Source organism: Diospyros lotus, chromosome 15, assembly GCF_014633365.1.
Source record: "Diospyros lotus cultivar Yz01 chromosome 15, ASM1463336v1, whole genome shotgun sequence".
In the NCBI taxonomy this organism is placed as follows: domain Eukaryota; kingdom Viridiplantae; phylum Streptophyta; class Magnoliopsida; order Ericales; family Ebenaceae; genus Diospyros; species Diospyros lotus.
In genome coordinates, this window is record NC_068352.1 from 1,542,393 (window position 1) to 1,566,665 (window position 24,273).

General features: G+C 37.3%; 1 protein-coding gene across 1 annotated transcript; it reads right to left on the reverse strand.

Annotated features, from left to right (window-relative positions):
• Nucleotides 1-19,502: 19,502 nt before the first annotated feature.
• Nucleotides 19,503-21,832, reverse strand: LOC127792260 (uncharacterized). Its single transcript, XM_052322715.1, has 4 exons — nucleotides 21,070-21,832; nucleotides 20,538-20,984; nucleotides 20,227-20,459; nucleotides 19,503-20,141 (listed from the first exon to the last, which is right to left on the reverse strand). Exons 1-4 carry the CDS (start codon nucleotides 21,830-21,832, stop codon nucleotides 19,503-19,505), a joined length of 2,082 nt encoding a protein of 693 aa, XP_052178675.1.
• Between the last annotated feature and the right edge of the window lie 2,441 nt (nucleotides 21,833-24,273).

Genomic DNA, 24,273 nt, shown 5'->3' on the forward strand with positions numbered 1-24,273 from the left:
TTTTCAGGTTATTTTTTAATTTTTAGTTTTTAATTTTTCAAAATAGTAAAAACAGATTTACTTTCATATTTTTAAAAATATATTTTCGAAAATAAGAAAAAATATTGTAAAGAAAACACTATTTTGATTACAAATACGTTTAGAATTTTCAAAATGCAAAAAATGTTACAGACAAAAAAAACACATTTTCAACAATCTCAAAACATATACTTAAAATATAAACTTAAAAATTAATTTAAAATTCAAAACTAAAAAATTAAAACATAAAAAGGACAGCCCCTAATTTGTTGAGAAATTTTAATACGACTAATTGTTTATATGTTAATTGGTGGGGAACTTTTTGTACAAATACTATAATTATAAAATTTATTTAAAAAATTATAAATTATTTATAAAAATATTATAATTTTTCCAACTCAACACCAGCATAAAACCCATGTCAAGTTAATAGAGCGCAGGCGGCTACTAGCAATAGCGACTTCCACTCGATTAATTTTGTCATCGTAACGTAGATTAGTGTGAGGTTTTGATTTAAGAAATTTATATAAAAAGGGAGAACAGTTTTTCTATAGACATTTTGATAGATGAAATCAATTTCTGATACTCTCTCTCACCTCTCATTCAAGCTCTCACCTCTTACCCACTCTATCTCTTCCCCACTCTCTCTCAAACCCACCCCTGCGGGTTGCAGTGTCCGCCCCCCACACCGTTCTCCCACCGCCAAAATCGCTCACCGTCGGCCCCCCCGCCAACACCACCCACCGTCGCCGTCACCCCCACTACCTGCCGGTGACCACCATCGAAAATCCAAGCAGTGGGCGAGGGAGTTTGAAGTCTCTCTCTATATATACATATATATATAGATAGATAGATAGATACATACAGAGCAAGCAGTGGGCGAGGGAGTTGAAGGCAGTGGGCGAGGGAGTTTGAAGTCTCTCTCTATATATACATATATATATATAGATAGATAGATACATACATACATACAGAGCAAGCAGTGGGCGAGGGAGTTGAAGGCCGAACGGTGGTCGGATTTCCTTTTCCGTTGTTCACTTTTTTCTTTTCCTCAGCAGCCAAACGGAGTACTCAGAGAGAGAGAGAGAGAGAGAAGAAAATCAAAACAATGGTGAGTCACAGTAAGTAATAATACCTTGAGCGAGAAAAATAAAGGAGATGAGAGGATGTGATCAGAACTCTAAATCGGCAGCATTTGTTGCCTGAACACGAGTTCTACCAGTTCGGTCCAAAGCTGTCTAACAGAGAAAAAGAGAAAAGAAAGGGAAAGGGAAGAAGAGACTGTAAAGTGGCGAAGGAGGGAACCGAAGCTGAGCATCACGGAAAATGGGGTTGCGCGCGCGGGAGGCCACGTTTCGTCTAAAGAAGGGACTGGTTTTTTAATTTTAATTAATTAATTCCGCGTTATGATTGTCGGGCCTCCATTTATGGTGAGTGGGTCACGCTTATATTTAATTAATTTGCAAGTTTAATTTCAATTTAATGACATTTGATTGATGTGTTGCTTATCTAAGAAAAGAATAATGCTTTATTTTAATACACTTATGGTTGAGGGTATGCTTTAAACTTTTTTATTTTAATGTTTCTTAAAATTTAATTTATGAAAAACTTTTAGGATGTTTAGTTTATTAACTTAAAAAGGTTGCTCTATAACAAGTTTAAAAATAAAAAAATTAATAAAAAGTATTGTCAAAATTTTGGAAAGTGAATTTTTTTATTAAAAATAAAATTTTATAATTATACCAAGCACTTAAAATTCTTTATGTGATCATTAAGGATAAGAATTAACAAAAAGTCCTAAAAAGTGAAAAACCATACATGCCCACCAAAATTTTCTGGTGGGATTATTTATTAATATATTAAACTTGCTCGATTTGATGGGAAAGTCAATAAACTTAACACCACCAATAAAAATGATAGATTTGTAATTTGGCACGTAATTATTTTATTTAGATAATATTTGTCAAAATGAGTAATATAAACTTCTATCAAAATAACTTATTTATAAAATTTAAAATAATTTATCTAAAAGAGAGAAAGATAAATTTATCTAAAAAGTTTAAAATAAGAAATTGCATGATTTATTTTTAAATAAATTTAACAAATACAATGGTTTCAAAAACATTTGAGAACCAATAAGTATTTTTGAGAACCAAAAAAATTTGAGAACCAATATAATGAAAAGTATTTTTGGTTAAGACATTTTTTATATCTTATTTTTTTAATTATATTTTAATTAATAAATATTATTTTAAATGTATATCATGTCAAAGTTATTAGGCCTTTTAAAGGGAAGTCTCATAGATTACCCACTCACCCCTTACACAATGTCTCTCTCTATCCCTCTCTTTTTTTTTTTTCTCACAAACCCACTTACCCATACCATTAGCGTGTGCAACGATGGTGGGGGAAGGGAGGTCCAATTGTGGGTGGGGGCCCAATGGGTGCGACAACCACTCACTCTTTCACTCATTGCCTCTCTCTCTCCCTCTCTCATAGACCCGTCCACCCATGTCATTGACAGGTGTAACGATGGTGAGGGGCTGGCGGGTGAGAGGAGGCGGGAGGGACGACAGCATGTGGGGGGCCGATAGGTGCGACGACCACTTACTCCCTCTCTCTTCCTATCTGTTGCACCCTCTCTTCCATTCCCTCACTCACTGTCTCTCTCTCTTTTTTTTTTTTTCTTTCTCTCACAGACACACCCACCCACACCATCTACGGGTGTGATAATGTGTGGGGGGGGAAGGGAGGGTCGACGACTGGTGGGGGAAGGGAGGGGAAATGGAGGGTCGACGGCTGGTGGGAGGCCGGCGGGTGAGATGACGATGAGGGGGGCGTGAGGGACAATGGCGGATGGGGGCGAGGCATTATGAGGGCTAACCGGGGGGGGGGGGGGCGATGGCGGTCTGAGATGGCCCGCGACCCCCAACTGACCGTTGTCGGGGGCTCCAAGGGTTCTGACAACGACTGGTATGTATTGTTTGATATTTAATTTTTAATTTAATTTGCTCAGATTGTAAAGCATTTACTGATGTGATTTATTATATAGATTTAGTAATTTTTTTTATTATAAAACGTTAATAAGTATATAATAATTTTAATTTATGTTTTGTGTTCAGTGTTTATAATTTTGTTTTGCAATATTAGTGAACATTATTATATTTTAATCTTAATATTATTTACATCGTGCCTAAAGGCACGGGTATACACTAGTTATAAATAATTTGAAATTTATATTATTTTTTAAAATAAATTTTAAAATTTCAGTATTTAATAAAAGGGGAGTTGTGGATTTGAGTTTTGTTATATGTAAGTTATTTGTAGACTTTTCTTCTCATTCGATTTGATTACTTTATAATTTATATTTTAAATTCTTAAAATACTCTTTACTAGTATAATAATCTATTCTTATGTGTTATTTATTTTTAGAACTGGAGTTGCATAGGGACAAGTTCCCTAATGATAAAATAAGTATTTAGAATTTGAATTTGTTTCAAATTCATTCGTATTTGAATGTTAACAATATGATGGGATAAGCAATTAGAATTTGAATTAGATTCAAATTCTTAAATAGATATGTCTATTTATATCTGTGTGATACTTATAAATAGGTATAGAACCCTATTAAAAAAACATGACAATTAGAATCGGTTTCTAATTGCTCATATATTGTATTCGGTATCACCATTCGAGTCTTGGACGAACAAGGGATGGACGTATAAAAAAGCTTTTATAGTTTTCTTCGACGAAGGTCATTAGACAAATCAGATTCGATTTTTCCATTGCGATCTAGGTATTTTATATACCATTTGCAATTTTATTGAAAGTTCTATAGTGGTATCAGAGCTTTAATATTTGTCTACACCTTTGTGGTTTATAATTCAGTCACGTTTTTTTCGTGATTTTTTTTAAGTGTAATATTATTTTCTGTTTGCTCGTTGTAATACAGACATAACTGAGGCAATTGTTGGTGGCCATGTTTGTCATGGCCACTGGGCTTGCTACTCATCAATCGTCCTCGTGATGGATGAGGCGCTGTTGGCGATAGCCGTGTTCGTCACGGCCGATGGCTAAGGTCGTCCTCGATGACCACGTACGTCGCGGCCACGAGGAGTGTAATGATTCGTTGAGTCTCGGGTATGATTTATTTATTTATTTATTTTTTGTATGCCTTAGTATTAATTTAATCTTGTTTGGTTGATATTATAATTAATGGTTGGTGTTTGGTTGGGTTGGATAAAGATAAGTTAAGGGATTAAGCTAAGTGTGGTTAAGTATGCAAGTGTATGTGAGATATCCGGATTTGAGGCGAAAGCATCCGGATGGATGAAGATGTATCCGAATAGGGTGAATGAGACATCCAGATATGAGAAAAGTCATTCGAATGGGTGTGTGGAGTATTCGAATGTCGTGGAGAGGTATTCGGGTATAGGCATGGGGCATCCGAATAGATTGAGGCACATCCGGATGTCCTCCTTAAATTGAGCTAATAGCGTATCAGGCGAATGCAACAGTAGCTCATTCAAATGGTTTCTTTGAATTTTTGTGAGTGACATTCAGATAAGGGGACGGGACATCCGTATATGATTTGGTGATATTTGGATATAAGTCTTGGCATTTGGATATCACTGTCAGGCTCTTAAACCTCGCATCCAGATGCGTCGAGTTCCTTCTTTGAGTCCATCCGAATATGCTTGTCCCATTTAGATATTCTCTTAATCTATCCGGATATGCGTACTCTATTCGGATAGCTTCTTAATGCATTCGGATGGCCTCCACTTTCTGCAACTCACATTTCACTTTCTCGATTAAGAAGCTGGCTTTTCATAGGCATATTAGAGAATTTATTCTCCATCTTTCCACGTATAATTCCCCATTACCATTTGTCTCTCATATATAATAGTAGGTGTTGAGAAAAGAGGGAATTAAATTAATTTACAGAGAGGGTCGGGCGTGTGCAGCGAAGAAGAAGAAAAGAGGTCCGAATCCTTTGCTTCAAGCAAACTCTCTCTCTATTTTTCCCTTCTCTTGACTTCGTTGAGGCTTACGAAGTTAGTTTTGCTGGTGATCGGGTTATACTCGGTCATGCATGTGCGGATATGTGTATATATATATATACATATATAAGTGATTTTGGGGTTGGTCCTCTGTTATGCATGCACGGATATGTATATGGTTATGTATATGCCAATTTGGGGCTAGTTCTCTCTTATGTATGTATGTATGTATGTATGTATGTATGTATGTATGTATAAATGTGGATATGGCCGAGAGCCTACGTATGCTTAGGGTTAAGTGGCGGAAGGTTGGGTTATACATACAAGTGGCTATTAATAGGGTGAGTGATGCAAAAGAAAGAAATTTAGTAGATATGTTGGAGACCCTATGTATGGTCGAGACCCTATGGGTCCAATTTATGGTATGTATATATATATATATTTATATATGTTAAGTATTTAATCATTTTTGGTATGAACAGGTAAATAAAGTAAAAATGGGTTTTTTAATGTCTTGTGATGATCAATCTAGAGGATAAATAGTCTCCGAGATGGCTCGGGAGGGTTTGTTCACTATCCCTTTCTTTCATGGAATGAAGCTAGGATCCGATGAGTAGGTTCTTAGTAGGTGTCGAGGTGTGGCCAAGAGTCTTTACGTTTATTTTATTTTGTTATTATGTTATTTCAAATGCATGCAGGGACTCAGGATTATTTATTTGGGGGTTTACATGTGAATGTGTGCTTAGTCACAAGCATGACATTGAATTAAATATTTATGTTGTTAGACACGAGAATTACATTCTGCATGTGATCTCCTATGTGGGCAAGACTTAGCCTGATACTTGGCTTATGGGGGCTTTGTATCATGTTTTGATCTACCACGCGACCACCTTATTGTATGCATTTGCATGGTTATTGGCGCCGATTCTCATATTACAGCTATATGGTGTTGGGTTTTCCGAACCAAGTTTATATTATGGACATTTTGGCATGCCCCAGCTTTTATTATGGATGCTTATGCGTGCCCCAACGAGTGTTGGTCGCTCCCACCCAAGCGAGCGTTGACTCAAGTTACAAGTATATAGCTTGCATTCAAGGTAACAACAAGTTTGCGATATGGACTTGAGTGCTAGTGCATTTTTATTTGGGCCCCAAGATCCTGTATGTGCATATTTTCTTTATGTAGTTGATAGCTATTATTTCGTATATGATTGGTTGACATGACATGTTTGGTATGAGGTTTGTACTTGGTACGAGTTGTTCTTTAGCTTCCATACTCTTGTCAGTTTTTCATTTCTTATACGTTTGCTGAATCTTGTGACTCACTCTTACTTCTCTTCATTCTAGGTAAGGGCAAGGCCAAAGTTGAGGATGAGTTTAGTGGTGCCGAACCTACACTACAAAAAAATTGATTTTTTGCTGCGGTTCAAAAAATCGCCTCAAAATATGATTTTTGCGGTGGTTTTCTTAAAATTTTGCAGCATTTTCATAAAACCACCGCAAAATTTAATAAAACATGTTTTTTTGTGGCAGTTTTCAAAAAATCGTCACTAAATTTAAAAAATAATTAAATAATAAAAAAATTAAATTCTTTTTCACCGCGGTTTCTAATTAAAAAAAATAATAATTTAAAATTAAAATTAAATTAACATTTGCGGCGATTTTCAAAAACTACCGCAAAATTTAAAAAAAATTAAATTTAGCTGCTGTTTTTGAAAAACTGCCGCTAAATTTAAAAATAAAAAATAATTTAAGATTAACATTTGCAGCGGTTTTCAAAAATCACTGCAAAATTCAAAAAAAATTAAATTTAGCCGCGGTTTTTCAAAAACCGCCGCTAAATTTAAAAAAAGTTAAATAATTTAAAATTAAAATTAAATTAACATTTGCGGTGATTTTCAAAAACCGCTGCAAAATTCAAAAAATATTAAATTTAGGGGCGATTTTTGAGAAACCGTCGCTAAATTTAAAAAAATTAAATATTCAAAATTAAAAATAAAATAAAATAATTCATTAAAAAACTAAATTTTGCGGCAATTTTTGAAAACCGCCGCAAAATCCAAAAAATATTAAATTTAGCGGCGGTTTTCGAAAATCACCGCTAAATTGAAAAAAGAAAAAATTAAAATTAAATAAAAATCTGAAATATTAAAATTCATTATTTTTATTAAAAAATTAAATTTTACTTAAGAAAATAATTAAAAATTAAATAAATATAAAATCTTAAAAATAAATATAAAATTGCATTTAAATTAATAGCAAAATTCATTAAAAATATAATTTTAAAAAATAAAAATAAATTAAAAAAATTTTAATATATAAAATTTTAATAATTTTTAAAAATATATAAAACCTTCTTTTTTTATTTTTAATCAATTAATTTATTTAATTTAACTCAATTAATTTATTTTTAATTTATTCTATTATTCTTTTAAAAATAATCAATTAATAAATATTTTTAATATATATTAAAAATATAAAATATAAAATATAATTCTGAAAATTAGTTGTTAGATTAGTATATAATATATATATGTGCATATATGTTAAGGAGTTCTTCACAGATCAGGCGGTTCGCATGCGCACGCGCACAAGAGGTCTTGGATTTGAAACTTGGGGAGAGCGTGCTGGGATATAATTCACATTTTGGTTATGTGTATCTAATTTCTCACAAGTTAGAAACTTTAGATTGCTTCAAACCCTTTGTGCATGAAAGTTTTTGAAATTAAAAATGATTTTTACATTTTTTTGTAATTTTTAAAATATAAAAGGGAATATTTGTCATTTGATTAGTTTTATTGTTTCATTTTTTTCCTTTTTATAATATAAAATTTTACTTTGTCAATAAAATTTGAACCTATAATCTCTAAATTATAGTTAATTTAAGTGTAATATTTCTATTCACTACAAATTTCGACACCACTCTAATAAACTTTTACGATAATATGATTTGTACACTAACTTTTGACTTTCATAGAATTATAAATACTTCTTCAAGAAATTAACATTTCTTCATAAATTATCAATTATTTTTTAAAAATTATTGTTGTTGACAAAATATTATAATAAATTTATAGTTGCGGGAAAATGTTCGTCTTGAGATTATAGTCTCTTGGAGAGCAGTAAAACAAAAGACATCAAAGGTGTCTCCTGCATGGGCCATTTGATTTTCAAATTAGTATCAATTGAAAAATAGAAAAATATTTAGGTAGATTATATAAGAGTTCTTGTGCATCTCAATTGGAGGGATGACTCCCTATTTATAGAGGTTAAATTAATACGTGGAAGAGTATAAGTGTCTTCAAAGATTGTTTGTTTTTGATGTCTAGACAAAAATTTCAAAAGTGGGTTGATAGATTCTTGATGAGGCATAATCCGAAGAGTCTTTCAAATACTGTATCTCTGGGACCATAATTTGGAGGGTCTCGAAGAGATTGCTCTACCAGGAAGGTACTCAAGACTTATTCCTCTTGGGTCTGTTTTGAGCATGGACGTATTTTTTTTAGACATATTAATATAAGCACTTTTACATTATAAAAAGTGTTTTATTTAAATATAAATCTTTTTACAGTCTATAATTTTTAAAGAATGATTAATAATTTATATAAAAAAAGTGTTATTAATTTGTTATTTAGTTGAGAAATAACATTGCCTTGTTTGTTAATTAAAGGGAATTTTTTGTTTTTGTTTTGAAGTATAAATACCCAATAAAACAATCCGCAAAGAAAGGCGTTTGACATTATCCATAGCGCAGATTGAGGCAGAGGCCACCCGTCGCTCCGGCAATAACCATCATTCCATTAAGTTCTCAAGTGTTAGTACTTAATGTTGATGATTATGCAAACCCTAGATTGCTTTCATGGAGGTTGTGTGAAGTATTACTGTTTTTGGAAGAGATGGTTTACTCAAATATGCAACTTTTTAGCTAAGGGTCCGTCGAGTAGAGTTTCCTTTTTCATTTTTTGATATCTCTGTTTTCCAAGTTTGATGCAAAAATAGAGAAATAAGTTAATTTTCTAACTTTTATGTTCATTTTCTCTTGTTCTCGTACCTTGATAAATTTTATCATTTATATTAATAAAAATATATAAAAAAAATATTGAACAAGACAAAGTAGGACCACTTGGGTTGCACTGAACGTACATGAACAGGTTGCACGTGATTTCTGCGGAAGATTTTAGTAGTTGGAATTATAAGACATGTGAAAATAATTGAGAAAGCAAAAATGTACAATTTTTACATAATAAAAAGTGTGTCCACATCAGTTATAAAAAATAAACACTTTAAAGGCATCAATTTCACGTGAGCTTGTGTCCACGTCATCCTTATTTCTTGAGCTTGTGTCATAGCATGGGAAAAAGACACATTGCCTCCTTTTATTTTATTGACTCACGTTAAAGGCATTAATTTCACGTGAGTTTTGTTGTGAAGTATAAATACCACAAAAGCTCTTAGCCCTTACAAATTCCCAACCAACCCACAAAAAATAATATGTAAAGAGAAGGCATGTGGAGCTTCCAAGCTATTCATTGAGTGATTGAATGAGTAATATATCGATATCAATTTGATGGGTTGCGAGTTCGATTCTTGTCTTTCATAAGGGTCAAATGTCCAAGTTACAATTTACCTTCCCACACTACAACAAAAATGATTTGTTGAGGCATTTTTTTAGGGCATTTTTTAAAAAGTGTCATCTAAAATATCATTTTAAGACACAATTTAAAAAAAATGCCCCAATATAATAACTTTAAAGAGGCACAACAATTAAATGCCCTATAAAATATCATTTTAAGGCATAATTTAAAAAAGTGCCCCAATAAAACAATTCTAATGGGGCGCAACAATTAAATGCCCTAATAGACAAATCTAAGAGTGTGTTTATATAATTGCATACATTTATCATGAAAAATATATAATTATTACACATTTTCTATGGAAAACAATCAAATACTCTTAACTTTTCTATGAAAAAATATGTATGGTACAAGCATTTAAAGCTTATTTCCATGGAATTCATTTTCTAAGGGGGTGGGATGATTTTTATTTTCTAGGCAATATTACCTAGAATTAAATTCTAGGTAATGCAATCAAACACACCTTAAGTGTCTTAATAGATAAATTTAATATTTTTAAAATGCCCCATTAAAATAATTCTAACAAGACACTCTGATGAAGTGCCCTAATAGACAAATCTTAAGTGCCCCAATAGAATAATTCTAATGAAACTTAGATATACTATAAAATAAACATAGGCACATATATTAATAAGATAATGTGTAGATTAGATGGTCACGCATGTGCAAGAAGAATGAAAGGTTCAGGGTTCGAGTTGAAGGAGAAGTAAGTTAGAGTTAAGAGAAGACCTTGTGGGGGATATGAAAAATAAATTTATACTGATTTTTTAGACATTTTTAAATGTCGCAACAAACTTAAATTTATAGTTTTTTTTTAGGCATTTGTAAGTGTCTCAATATGTTTTAGGGGCACAATTACACGTGGCATTATTATTAGAATGCCCCAATAAACTATCTATTAAGACATTTTTAAATGCCGCTTAATCCAAAATTTGTTGTAGTGCCAAATATAATTGAAGGCACAAACATCAAGGATCGCACAAAGATGATCATTCCGAAAAAAAGGCATATGACATTATCAGCGCAGGCTCAGGCTCAGGCTAAGGTTGAGGCCACCCGTCGCTCTACCAATTACCATCCTTCCGTTTGGGGGGATTGTTTCCTTCTTGAACACAAAAATGACACCGTTATGCCGATGATGTTTGCGGCACAAGCGAAATAGAGCACGATGAAGCTAACTCTTAAGCGTTAGAACTTAATGTTGATCTTTTTGTAGGAGGGAGTAGATGTAAGCGCAGAGGAGCGGCGACATGAGGAGATGAAATAACAGATAAGAACCCTAGTATATATTGAATAAAATTATTTTAAATTAAATTAATTTGAACTTAATTATCAAAATTTAAAAAATTAGATAAGATTATCAAATTACAAAAATAATTAAAAGTACTTTGGGTTACTTTTGGATAATAGGAGTGTATTTCGAACCCCAGTATGAGCTCACTAGAAAGATGCTAACCAAAGTGGGTGTTATGGTCTCTATTATAGACGACGCATACAACGTTTATGGCACTTTGGAAGAACTTGCCCTCTTCACTGATGCAATTGAAAAGTTTGATTTTGTTCACCTTGAAATAATTCATTAAACTCGTCATGCATGCATGAATTGAAATGGATCCCTCTAATGAGGCCCAATTGCTTGATTTTAGGTGGCATGTTAGCACTACACATCAACTTCCAGAGTACATGAGGTTGTGTTACAAAGCATTGCTTGATGTTTACGACATGATTGAGGAGGAGATGGCCAAGCAAGGGAGGTCTTATGCCGTTGATTATGCAAAATCAACAGTAAGTTTCGCTGGTTCTTGTTTAATTTATCTCATCCAAAGACCATTAATTAATGTGGAGATTAAATTTCTTAGATGAAGAAGCTGGTAAGGGCCAACTTTGAGGAGGCCAAACGGTTCCACCAAGGCTACACTCCATCCATGGAAGAGTACATGCAAGTGGCACTCGTAACATATGGTTATGAGATACTTTCGACCAATTCATTTGTTGGGATGGGTGATTTGGCCACCCAAGAGGCCTTTGATTGGGTGTCAAGTTGCCCTTTAATTGTTAGGGCTTCCTCTGTTATATGTCGGCTCACGAATGACATTGTTGGCCACAAGGTAGTTGACTGAGACATTTAGTTTTTTGGTAAAATTTATGTTGTTTGTGACTTGATAGAGTCATTTATATGATGAGCGATTATGTTAATTCTATATAGACTAAGCAAGAGAAAGGACATGTAGCCTCGACTATGGAATCCTACATAGAACAACATGGATATAATGAGTTGTTATGTTAATTCTATATAGTTTGAGCAAGAGAGAGGGCATGTAGCCTCTATTGTGGAATGCTATATGGAGCATCAGAGGAAGAGGCAGTGGTGGAACTTAAGAAGCAAGTTGGAGAAGCATGGAAGGACATTAATGCAGAGATGTTGCAGCCAACTAAAGTGTCAATGCCTCTGCTTGTACTTGTTGTGGGGGGGGGGGGGGGGGGGGGGGGGGTCTTGATCCTTATACAGGTTGGACGACTGATATAAGAGTCGCCGAGTCAGACTCAGTATCACGACAAATCTATCTTCTGAATCTGCTGGTGATGGAAGAGCAAGTTGAGTTCAGTTTAAATTATGTAAGCGTTTATGTAAGTCTTAGGTTTATATTTTCATGTCTCACTTATTGGTCAATGGACGGGTGATCCAATCGTTGCAGCTGCCGGTGCCGATTGCTTCCCATCCTGTTGAAGGCATATTCATATCCATTAATTCAATTCAATGCAGCCTTTTCCTTTTGCCTGTTCCTTGTATTTTTGTACATCATCTGCGGCTGTAGATCGGCCACAAACAGTGAAGTGGGTCACTTGTCTTCTCTTATTTTTTTAATAAAGGAAAAAAAACGGTGACGCAACTATTTGGTCGATAAAGTTAGAGATTATATTGATGATACAGGGATTAATCATCAGTTGCATTTATACGACTTAGATGAGATTCCCACTACATGCACTGTTGATACCGACTTTGAGATGTGTAGGTAGATAGAAAATAAAAATTACTATTTCAAGAGTTATTTTCGCCAACACAACTACGATGTTTAAATTAATAGAGAATTTCATAAAAAATAAAGAATTATGAAAACTGTATTAAATTGTCGTACTTTTGTCTCACCTTTTAAAATCTTTTTATATATCTTTTGAGAATTGGCATTAACTTTATAATGAGAATGATGATAAGAATGAGCTCATCTAGCTCATATCATAAAGAATAAGTTGATTCCTACTTATTTTACGAGTTTTGGATTAAATTAAACTACAATTATTGAGTAAGTGTGACTTATCTTGATTTAGGTTTATAGAGGTTTGGACACGGGCCATTAATAACACTGGGAATGTCCATCTCGTAATTCTTTATATATTAGGTTTGAAATTTTTTTGTCCCTAAATCTTAGAAATTTATCTCAACTTAAGGGCTTTGTAGACTGGTGTAACACCCTACTCTCCCAGGGAACGTTAGATAACGTAAGATTCCGGGGATATTTTTTTCCAAACAACAGAAACCCAATATAAATCGTTTCCTGAAGATCCCGTTACACCTTCTCAGTATATCAACTATAAATCATCAATAAACTAAGATAAATTCATCAACTCAAATGTGGAAACTAGATCGAAACCTTAACAGGTCATAACTGAAACCACTTTATTCATATTATAAAGCCGAGCCAACGTTTACAGGATGTCATCAAAATAAATAGCATAACTGAATATGACATAATATAAACTATCACTACTCGCCGTCATTTCTCGACAATTCCCTTTCCCTTTGCATCGTTGCCTTCACCTAGAACATTGAATATTCCAGAAATATAGTCTAAATTAGATGATGAATCATCTAAATGAGAGTTCAAAATACATTTTTCATGAATGAATGCAAGATATGAAATAAACCAATACACCCGGTAAGCCCTAGCCCAAGAGAATTCCAAGCGCTTAACCCTACCACAGGAAAAAAGCAATCTCTCTAAAAGCTATGCCACTATACCGACTCGACGACACGATGCGATTCTAGTTTAAGAGGGCAAGCCAACGCATCTCTCCAAATTACATTGCCACTCTAAGCATCCGGGAATCACCATACAATCCCAACTCCAAAATTTCACATGGACTACTTAGTCATCCTAGTGCAACTTCCCTGGCCAAACGGCATGGCACGAAAACTAAGACTGCTATCCCGGCATACTCATGAGCACGAGATACCCCTATTATTTCGTCACGCCCTTGGAGAATTATGGCTACACTATCCAGACAACATCCTAGGCTGACATCCCACATGAACAACATAGTATGGACCACCTAGTCATCCTAGTGCAACTTCCCTGATCAAACGACCCGGCACGGAAACCAAGACGGTTATCCTGACATGCACACTAGCATCAGATACCCCTATTATTCTATCACACCCTTAGAGAATTATGGCTACACTATCCAGACAACATCTTAGGCTGACATTCCATACGAACACACAAAACGCAAGACAATGCCAAATTTCACAATTCAATGCATCATATAAACAACATTTTATAAAATGCAATGCACAAATTCAAAACATTTAGGGACAAACCTCCCTCACAAAACCAACTGTCACCGGTTATCGTTTGCATGCAATAAAATCATTTTGCATGAAATCTCAATACATTTAGATAGAACAAACACCAAGTTTTTAGGGTAGAAGCACCCACAATAAATCAAGTTTTGGGGGCGAACACTCACAACTTAAAACTAAGTTTCCAGGTAGAATACTCACCTCGAACGAAACTCAAAAACACCTCGAATCTTGTGCTCAACCTTGATTTTCGTGCAACTCCTTAAGTCTTTTGACCAAACCACATCCTTACACGCCCTTACGCGCTACTCAAGTGCTCTGTGCGTGTGATGTTTCGCGTATGCTTAAAAAACCATCTATCCACTAAACCCAAAGCACTCTTGTCTAACATGAATTTATCACAATTTTGAATGAGATAATCCTTAGCCATGAACCCCCTTATTTATAGGTTTTGGAAACTTAGCCACCAAGAAACACATATTCTGTAATCATTTCAAATCTTTCAAAATCTTTTCCAATCATTTCAAATCTTCTGCAATCATTGTAAATCTTCCAATATATTATATAATCATTACCAAATCTTCTAAGATATTTTGTAATCATTCTAAATCTTCTAAGATCTTTTTCAATTATTCCAAATCTTCTAAGATCTTCTACAATTATTCTAAATCTTTCAAGATATTATATAATCATTACCAAATCTTCTAAAATATTCTGCAATCATTCTAAATCTTCTAAGATTTTATATAATTATTTCCAAATCTTCTAAGACTTTATGCAATCATTGATATCCGAATCAAATTTTATTCAAATCAAATCTTTATCCAAATCAAAGCATATCCAACAAAATCTTATCCAATCAAATCTTATCAAAATCTTATCCTTAAAGTCATCATGAGCTTTTATCTTATCTCTAACGTCATCATAAGGCTTCATCTTATCTCTAACGTCATTATTAGACTTTATTCTTATCTCTAAAATCAGTTAAGAGGCTTTTCTTGAATCTCTTAAATGCCCCTAGTAAAAAGGTTTCAAGAATTACACTTTGGCCTGAACTTTTGGATAATTGCATTAGACCTTTTTCAACATGGTCATTGGGCTAATTTTTAATTATATTTTAGTCCCTAAAGAATGAATTAATTACGCTAATACTCCTAATTTTTAGGTAAATTACACTTTTACCTGAACCTCAAAAATTATGTTTTTGCCCTTGGCTCAGAAATTGAACTTTTGTCTCCAAACATCCACAATCCATTAAAATATCCTATTTGCTCAAGTATCCGAATCTAAAAATCTCGAGTATTACATCCCTTACGATCATCCGATTTTCTCAACCTGGTACATAGTTATATCGAAAATTGTTCCCAATCCAACTTCTTTTGATGCCTAAAATTATAACTCGTATTACTCGTCATTACCATACTATTTTCCTTAAAAATCTAGGGTCCAAGGTACTCTCTCTGGTCGATTCGGAAATTAGTTGACTAAATTCTCAAATTAATTTTCACTTCCTTAAACTTACTTGACACTTTACAATATGGGGTATTACAACTGGCCTTCAGAATCTTTTTATTCTCAAACTATGCTAGTCATTACAAGTAAATGATAAACCATTTTTGATCTTGTTAGGAGAATATTTTGGATTTAGATTGAGTTCTCTTATTCTGTTTTATCTCGTATTTTTTAAGGATATACTTTCTTAGGTGTCTTATTCTCTACGAGTATCTAATTAAGTCCTTAATTAACTAATTATCGGATCAACCTCAAATAGAAAGTTCATGAGATGTTAACTTCTAGCATGATTTTGATTATTTGAATATTATCTCTTATTTTTTAATACACTGATAATTTATTTAATTTTTAATTAATAAATTATTTTTAAAATTTATTTACTTTTTCAACTATTATTCGTACTTGAGGTGTTTTCAGTCACAACCTAATACTTTATGAACCAAGAGTGAACCCGAATACTTCTCTTTTTAAGTATAATCAAAGTCAAACTATAAAATCACAATGGTACAAGTCCAATAAGCATCACTTGGATCATGCATTGTGAAGTGAGAATTACAGCCATAAAAGAATGTAGGCTTAAATGGAGAAAATTTTAATATGATGGATCCTCACATTAATAAGGAATGTTTTCTTTGTTATTTTTAGATTATTTTTAATTTTTAGTTTTTAATTTTTCAAAATAGTAAAATCGAATTTACTTTCATATTTTTAAAAATATATTTTCGAAAATAAAAAAAATAAGATAAAAAAAACTCAAAATAACAAAAAGTTATTTTGACTGTTTTCATCACAAATACGTTCAAAATTTTTAAAATGTGAAAAACATTATAAACAAAAAAAATGTATTTTCAACAATCTCAAAATATATACTTAAAACACAAACTTAAAATTAATTCAAAATTCAAAACTAAAAAAATTAAGACATAAAAACAACAGCTCCTAATTTATTGAGAAATTTTAATACGATACATTGTCATGTGTTCTGGTTATTATTATTATTATTATTATTATTTTGGATATTGTATCTGAAAGTTACAAGGTTGACCACACAACCTGTTGGGCCAATTTTTGTGGGCTCTGATCACTTGTTGAGCCCAATACTAAATTTGGGCCAGCTTGGTCTCAAAAGTCTAAATAAATAAGTTACATAAAAAAAAGGCAAACTAATTGTTTATATGTTAACTGGTGGGGAACTTTTTGTACAAATACTGTAATTATAAAATCTATTTAAAAAATTATAAATTATAAATTATAAATTATTATAATTTTTCCAACTCAACACCCACATAAAACCCATGTCAAGTTAATAGAGTGCAAGTGGCTACTAGCAATAGCCACTTCCACTCGATTAATTTTGTCATCGTAACGTAGATTAGTGTGTGATGAAGGATTTTCGGAAGTGGTAGCCGCACGTTCCCTTCTTGCCTCTCTGAATGCACCTGCAATGGAGACGGGGCTTGCTCCCCCGGTCGATCTCCTAGAAGGGAACGTGCGGCTACCACTTCTGAAAATCCTTCATCAATTGGCTCCCACCGTGGGGCCGACATTCTTCTCTTCTGTCTTTCCAGTGCAGCGGACAATCTTCTCAACCGTGAATGGCGACCAGAAGACAGCCGTCTAGGGCCGTGGGGAGCAACCCCGTTCCGGAACCGAGTCAGCAGAACCCTCCCCGAAGCCCACCGGGGAGGGCTCGGAGTCCGGAGGGCCCTCCGCCTCCTCCTGATCGGATAGCACTTCTGGAGGGTCAAGTACAACGATTGACGGAGTTACTCATGGGTTTTCTAGATGGCCAGCATCAGCAAGCCCAGCACTCTCGGGCGGAAGAAAGGCGCGAGCCCCCAAGAGAAGAGGAATCCTATCGACGGGACGAGAATCCGCAGAGGCCAGGGCCAGATGACGGCGAGGCGGCCGAGTCTCTTGACTTGTCGTTTGTGCAGCAGCGGCAGGAAAGAAGATTGCGGCAGTTGGAGGAGGAGATAGCCGCCCTAAAGCCAAGGACCGGAGAAGCTCAGGGACCAAGGATAAATCAGCCCCTTGGCCCAGAGATCATGGCGGCCATACCACCAGAACGTCTCCGTATCCCGGCCATTAAGCCCTACGCAGGGACCACCGACCCGATGGATCACCTGGATCTCTTTACCTCGCATATGATGGTACAGGACGCCTCAGACGCGATGTGGTGTAGAGTTTTCTTGGCCACTCTGGAGGGTCACGCACGGGCGTGGTACTCAAACCTGGCTCATCATTCCATCGTAAGTTTTGCGCAACTCCGGAGCAGCTTTCTGGCGCACTTTGCACCTCTCCGAAGACACCGAAGGTCCACCATGGCCTTGGTGAGTATGAAGCAAAACCAAGGAGAGCCCTTGAAGGATTTCGTTTCACGATTTAATATGGAAGCCCTGAGCATCGAGAACTTTGACCACAATGTTGCTATGGTGGCATTCCAGAACGCCCTGAGGCCCGGCCCTTTCGCCCAATCATTAGCCAAAACGCCTCCGAGCGCGTTCACGGACATATTGGGCCGGGCCACGAAGTACATAAATGCCGAAGAGGTCATGCAGGCTAAGAGGGCGGAGCATGTGGAGAAGAAGGATAAAAAGAAGCATCCCGAGGAAAGGAGGAGTGATGACCTTACTTCAACATCTTACTATCGCTCCCGCCCAACTGTCTCCCTTCGGATGGCGATACTTGATGGGGTTCCTCCTTATTTGTCATTCTGGCAAAATTGAGCCAACTGGAGACCTCTTCGACTATTTCTTCACGACCAACCGCGACCCCGGAGGGTGGATCTCCATCTCCCCTCGGATCGTGAAAGATAGCCGTCTTCTCGCCTGCAAGGGATACTCTAATCTTGAGATTTCTGCTTCTACTCTCATGCAATCCGGCGGGTCGAAAGATTCTGATGATTGGAAGGAGCGTTTTGTCTTCGTCCGCCCCAGGCTATCCGGCTCTTCTCAAGAGATCTGGTCTGTCAGTAACGAGTGGACTCTGGACACTAAGCACAAGCGTCCGAGCGTCGAGACCATTGAAGATTTCGCCTGCCGACTTATGAAGAACAGTAGGAACTGGGAAGAAGGATGGCTCTCCAATCCCAGCCTTTCCCAAGCGGGTTTGGACGGCGAGAACTGTGAGCTCTTTTTCCTTCATCTTTTTCTTTTACTCTCCCTTTTTCCTTTGTCTGTATTTGATTTTCGTTGTTATCTCTTTCTTAGATGAAGAGGTCTGGGAAATATCTTATTCTGCTATCACCAAAGGAATGATCAAATATGATCAAAAACAAAGGATCAAATATGATCCTGGGAGGCCCGAACCTCCAGCAAAAACAAAGGATCAGATATGATCCTCGGGGGGCCCGAACCCCCGACAAAAACAAAGGATCAGATATGATCCTCGGGGGGCCCGAACCCCCGACAAAAACAAGGGATCAAATATGATCCCGACAAAAACAAAGGATCAAATATGATCCTGGGAGGCCCGAACCTCCGGCAAAAGCAAAAGATCAGATGTGATCCTTGGAGGGTCCCGAATCCTCGAAAGGCTTAAGATTGCGAGGATCAGGCGCGATCCTTGGGGGGCCGGAGCCGAACCTTTTTGAGCAAGCGACGAAGACCAAGTCTTGCGATGAGCAGGAAGGGTAAAAAAAGGAAGAATCAAGCCTGATCCCAAGCGGCCTTCTTTTTCTTGTTTTTCAAAAGAAAATTGTGTGAAAAATCTAAACACTTTTATTATTACGACAACAGGTTTTAATACAAAAAATGACTACTCTAAAGAAGACAAGGCGGCGACAACATCGAAGGGGATGGAGTCTACATCCAAGTTCGGGAAGCGCTCTTTGATGAGTTTTCTCATATGCTCAAACCCACCCCGAAGAACTCCTTCTAATTCCGCGGCATAAGCTTCAGAGCTTCGGAAATCCTCTCGACCATTCTGAAAAGCCACTTGGGCATCCTTGAGGGCAGATTGAAGTTGGGCATGAGCGGTACGAAGGTCTTCTTTGCACCGGGAATAAGACTCCAACGCTTCGACCTGTCCCTTCTTGGCCTCCTTCAGCTCTAGAGTGAGTCTTTTTATATCCTCCTGAAGCTGGCGATTAACAACCTTAGTGGAATCCAGCTCCTCCCCAAGTCGGGAATTGGCCTGATTAGCCTCAAGCATGTTCTTCTGGACCAACTCCAAATCCTCCCGAGCTTGAGCTTCGGCTTCGTTGGCAAGTCGGGCATCTTCTTGCGCCAGCTCCACAGACTTGGTTAAAATATGAACACGGTGCTCGAGACCCGACAGTTGGGAAGAAAGAGATTCCAACCCTCGAAGCCTTTCCACTTCAGACTCCAGGGAGATGATCCGAGTTTGAAGTTCGGACTCTCGTCGAGAGACCAGACCTTGGAACTCCGTAAGGTTCTGAGGAAGTAAAAACAGAGTATAGATTAAGACCTACTCGCATAGAAAAAGCGAAAAGTCAAAAGAAGAAGGAGTACGGTCGCACCCTTAGAATTTCAGCGCAATAGTCGATCTCGTTCGGAGTTCGTAGAGTCTCCGGTAAGACTAAAGCCGTTGAAAGAGCATTGGTGGCTTTAGGAGCCGAAGGCTCGGAGGGAGCAGCAGCTGGGGAGGCGGCTTCCATCCTGCGACGCTTCGTCCGGCGCGCTAAAATCTCCTTCGCCGACAACACCGAAGCCTCCTCCAGCGAAGCCTCTCCCGTCAGCTCCGAACGCCCCGCTGGTGCCAATGGCGTTAAAATTCGTTTAAAAATCGAACTGATAGGGATGCTGGGAGGCGTAGCACTGGACTCCGTACCTGCCATGGTTTGCCTTTTCTGGGCCTCTGCGCGAGCTACAGCAAGCACCTGAGCGATGGTCGCCGAATCGTCTTCGGGAGAGATCGGCAAGCGCGCAGGCATGGTGGAGGCTTCTCGCCGCGCGGTCGGAGAGTCTCTGGTTTGAGAAAGGAGAAGCGGGGAAGATGGGTCCCCCGAACGGGAAGATGGGTCCCCCGAACCCCCAGCAATGCTCCCCTTGGAAGCCTCTTGGAAGGTCCCGGGGTCTTCCTCCACCGCCCTTCGCGACCTGGACGGTAATGAGTTCTTCTTGTTACTCTTCTTGCTCTTTGGAATTCGCTCGGGAGGCGCAGTCCTCTCCAACACCCTCTGGTTGCCGGAAGGTGCCGAAGGGCCCTTACTCCCAGGGAAGTCCAAAATCATTCCTTTGGTGATAGCAGAATAAGATATTTCCCAGACCTCTTCATCTAAGAAAGAGATAACAACGAAAATCAAATACAGACAAAGGAAAAAGGGAGAGTAAAAGAAAAAGATGAAGGAAAAAGAGCTCACAGTTCTCGCCGTCCAAACCCGCTTGGGAAAGGCTGGGATTGGAGAGCCATCCTTCTTCCCAGTTCCGACTGTTCTTCATAAGTCGGCAGGCGAAATCTTCAATGGTCTCGACGCTCGGACGCTTGTGCTTAGTGTCCAGAGTCCACTCGTTACTGACAGACCAGATCTCTTGAGAAGAGCCGGATGGCCTGGGGCGGACGAAGACAAAACGCTCCTTCCAATCATCAGAATCTTTCGACCCGCCGGATTGCATGAGAGTCGAAGCAGAAATCTCAAGATTAGAGTATCCCTTGCAGGCGAGAAGACGGCTATCTTTCACGATCCGAGGGGAGATGGAGATCCACCCTCCGGGGTCGCGGTTGGTCGTGAAGAAATAGTCGAAGAGGTCTCCAGTTGGCTCAATTTTGCCAGAATGACAAATAAGGAGGAACCCCATCAAGTATCGCCATCCGAAGGGAGACAGTTGGGCGGGAGCGATAGTAAGATGTTGAAGTAAGGTCATCACTCTTCTCCGGGGAGGGAGCCGAAAGCCCCTGTCAAAAGCACACTTATAAATGCAAAGGCGGCCGGCGACGGGATGACATGCTCGTAGATGGCTGTTGAACTCTACCTCCCACTCTTCGGGGACGTTGTACTTTTCTCTGAACTGTTGACATTCCGCTTGGCTCATCCGTTGACATGGAATCGACGCAGCAGGATGTTTTTCCCACTCAATAAGCTCTGCACCAGGGGGATTAAACCTCCCAGAACCGATTATCGCCATGGCAAAAAGCTAGAAGAAAGAGAGGCGAAAGAGGAGGAAAACGCTTGCAGGCACAAGAAAAGCTAAAACTGAAGGAAAGTCGCACGGAAAGAGAAGTAGAGGGACTGAAGGGTTCCCATTTTAAAAGATCAAACTGCGGGGATAAGAGACCAAAGGACGAGCAATAATGAGCATTGATCACCCCGCACTGACAGAGCTCGAAAGACGAAAAGGCCTCGGACAGCGCATAGGGAAGGGATACCGCCGTCAAAACCGATTGATTTTCGCGTTTGCCAGACGCGCAAAAAAAAAAAAAAAAAAAAAGGGGAGTTAAAGTGAAGAGCCTCAGGGGCCTTACTACTCCTCGGGCCCTTCAAGCCGAAGAGCTCAAGGAGTGGGGGGGCAAGTGATGAGGAGAACGCCCTCGGTCCCATAATTACGCCGAGACGAATACCTAACAGCGGTCAAAAGATACACAGCAGACAAGCATTGCCACGTCAATCAGATAAGCACTCAATAGAGAAACCCCCGAGACCTCAGGAACAGGCTAACCCACCGAAGATCACGGAGGCAACAGTTATCCCGAACTCCTCGGAGACGGAGGCTATCGCGAAACCCTTATCGGGAAAGTCCCGAAGAAGGCGGGAGGAAGATCCCGAAGATCCCTCATGATCCCTATCCCGAGAAAAGGTAAGAGAAGAAGGTGGGGGATTCTCCTTATTTTCCATCAATTAACATAGTTTAAAAGGGACAAGGAACCCTAGATCAAAGGACTAACTTAATCATCGGAGATCGACCGGGGGAGCAAGCCCCGTCTCCATTGCAGGTGCATTCAGAGAGGCAAGAAGGGAACGTGCGGCTACCACTTCCGAAAATCCTTCATCAGTGTGAGGTTTTGATTTAAGAAATTATAAATAATTTGAAATTTATAGTATTTTTTAAAATAAATTTTAAAATTTCAGTATTTAATAAAAGAGGAGTTGTCGATTTGAGTTTTGTTATATGTCAGTTATTTGTAGATTTTTCTTTTCATTCAATTTGATTACTTTATAATTTATATTTTAAATTTTTAAAATACTCTTTACTGGTATAATAATCTATTCTTATGTGTTATTTATTATTAGAATTGCGGCTACATAGAGATAAGTTCTCTAATGATAAAATAAGTATTTAGAATTTGAATTTGTTTCAAATTCATTTGTATTTGAATTTTAACAATATGATGGGATAAGCGATTGGAATTTAAATAAGATTCAAATTCTTAAAGAGTTATGCCTATCTATATATATGTGATACCTATAAATAGGTATAGAACTCAATGAAAAAAATATGATAATCAGAATCGATTTTTAATCGCTCATATACTGTCTTTGGTATCACCATTCGAGTCTTGGATGGACAAAGGGTGGATGTATAAAAAAGTTTTTACAGTTTTCTTCCATGAAGGTCATTAGACAAATCAAATTCGATTATTTCGCTACAATCTAGGTTTTTTACATATCGTTTACATTTTTATTAAAAATTCTATAGTAGTATCAGAGCTTTAATATTTGTCTACACCTTTGTGGTTTATAATTCAATCACGTTTTTTTCATGATTTTGTTTTTAAGTGTAATATAATTTTCTGTTTGGCTATTGTAATACAGACATGACTGAGGCAATCGTCGGTGGCCATGTTCGTCATGGCCGCTGGGCTTGCTACTCATCGGTCGTCCTAGCGATGGATGAGGCGCTGTCGGTGGTAGCCATGTTCGTCACGACCGGTGGCTAAGGTCGTCCCTGGAGACCGCGTACGTCGCGACCACAAGGAGTGTAACGACCCATTGAATCTCAGGTATGATTTTTTTTTTTTATTTATTTTGTATGCCTTGGTATTAATTTAATCATGTTTGTTGATATTATAATTAATGGTTGGTGTTTGGTTGGATTGGATAAAGATTAAGTGTGTAAGTTAAGGGATTAAGCTAAGTATGGTTAAGTATGTAAGTGTATGTGAGATGCGGATTTGAGGTGGAAGCATTCGGATGGATGAAGATGTATTCGGATAGGGTGAATGAGACATCCAGATATGAGAAAAGTCATTCGGATGGGTGTGTGGAGTATTTGAATGTCGTGGAGAGGCATTCGGATATAGGCATGGGGCATCTGGATAGATTGAGGCATATCCAGATTGTAACGCCCTGTTTTCTCGGGCGCGTTATAAATTGGAACAATTCCGGGACAATAAATTTTTTTTCTTTCAAATGTTAAAGCTAAACCACATCATACCTCGAATCCGTCACAGAATTCCCAATCATTTTTCTCGTAAGAGAATCACTATATACATCAAATGCGAAAGCAAAGATCGAAACCTAATATCTTAACGTTGATCATAAATCAAATCTTATATCTTCAACATTTCTCAAAACATTCAGAATACATGAGCTACATACATTTTATTCTTCATGCACTCTGCTAAGTGC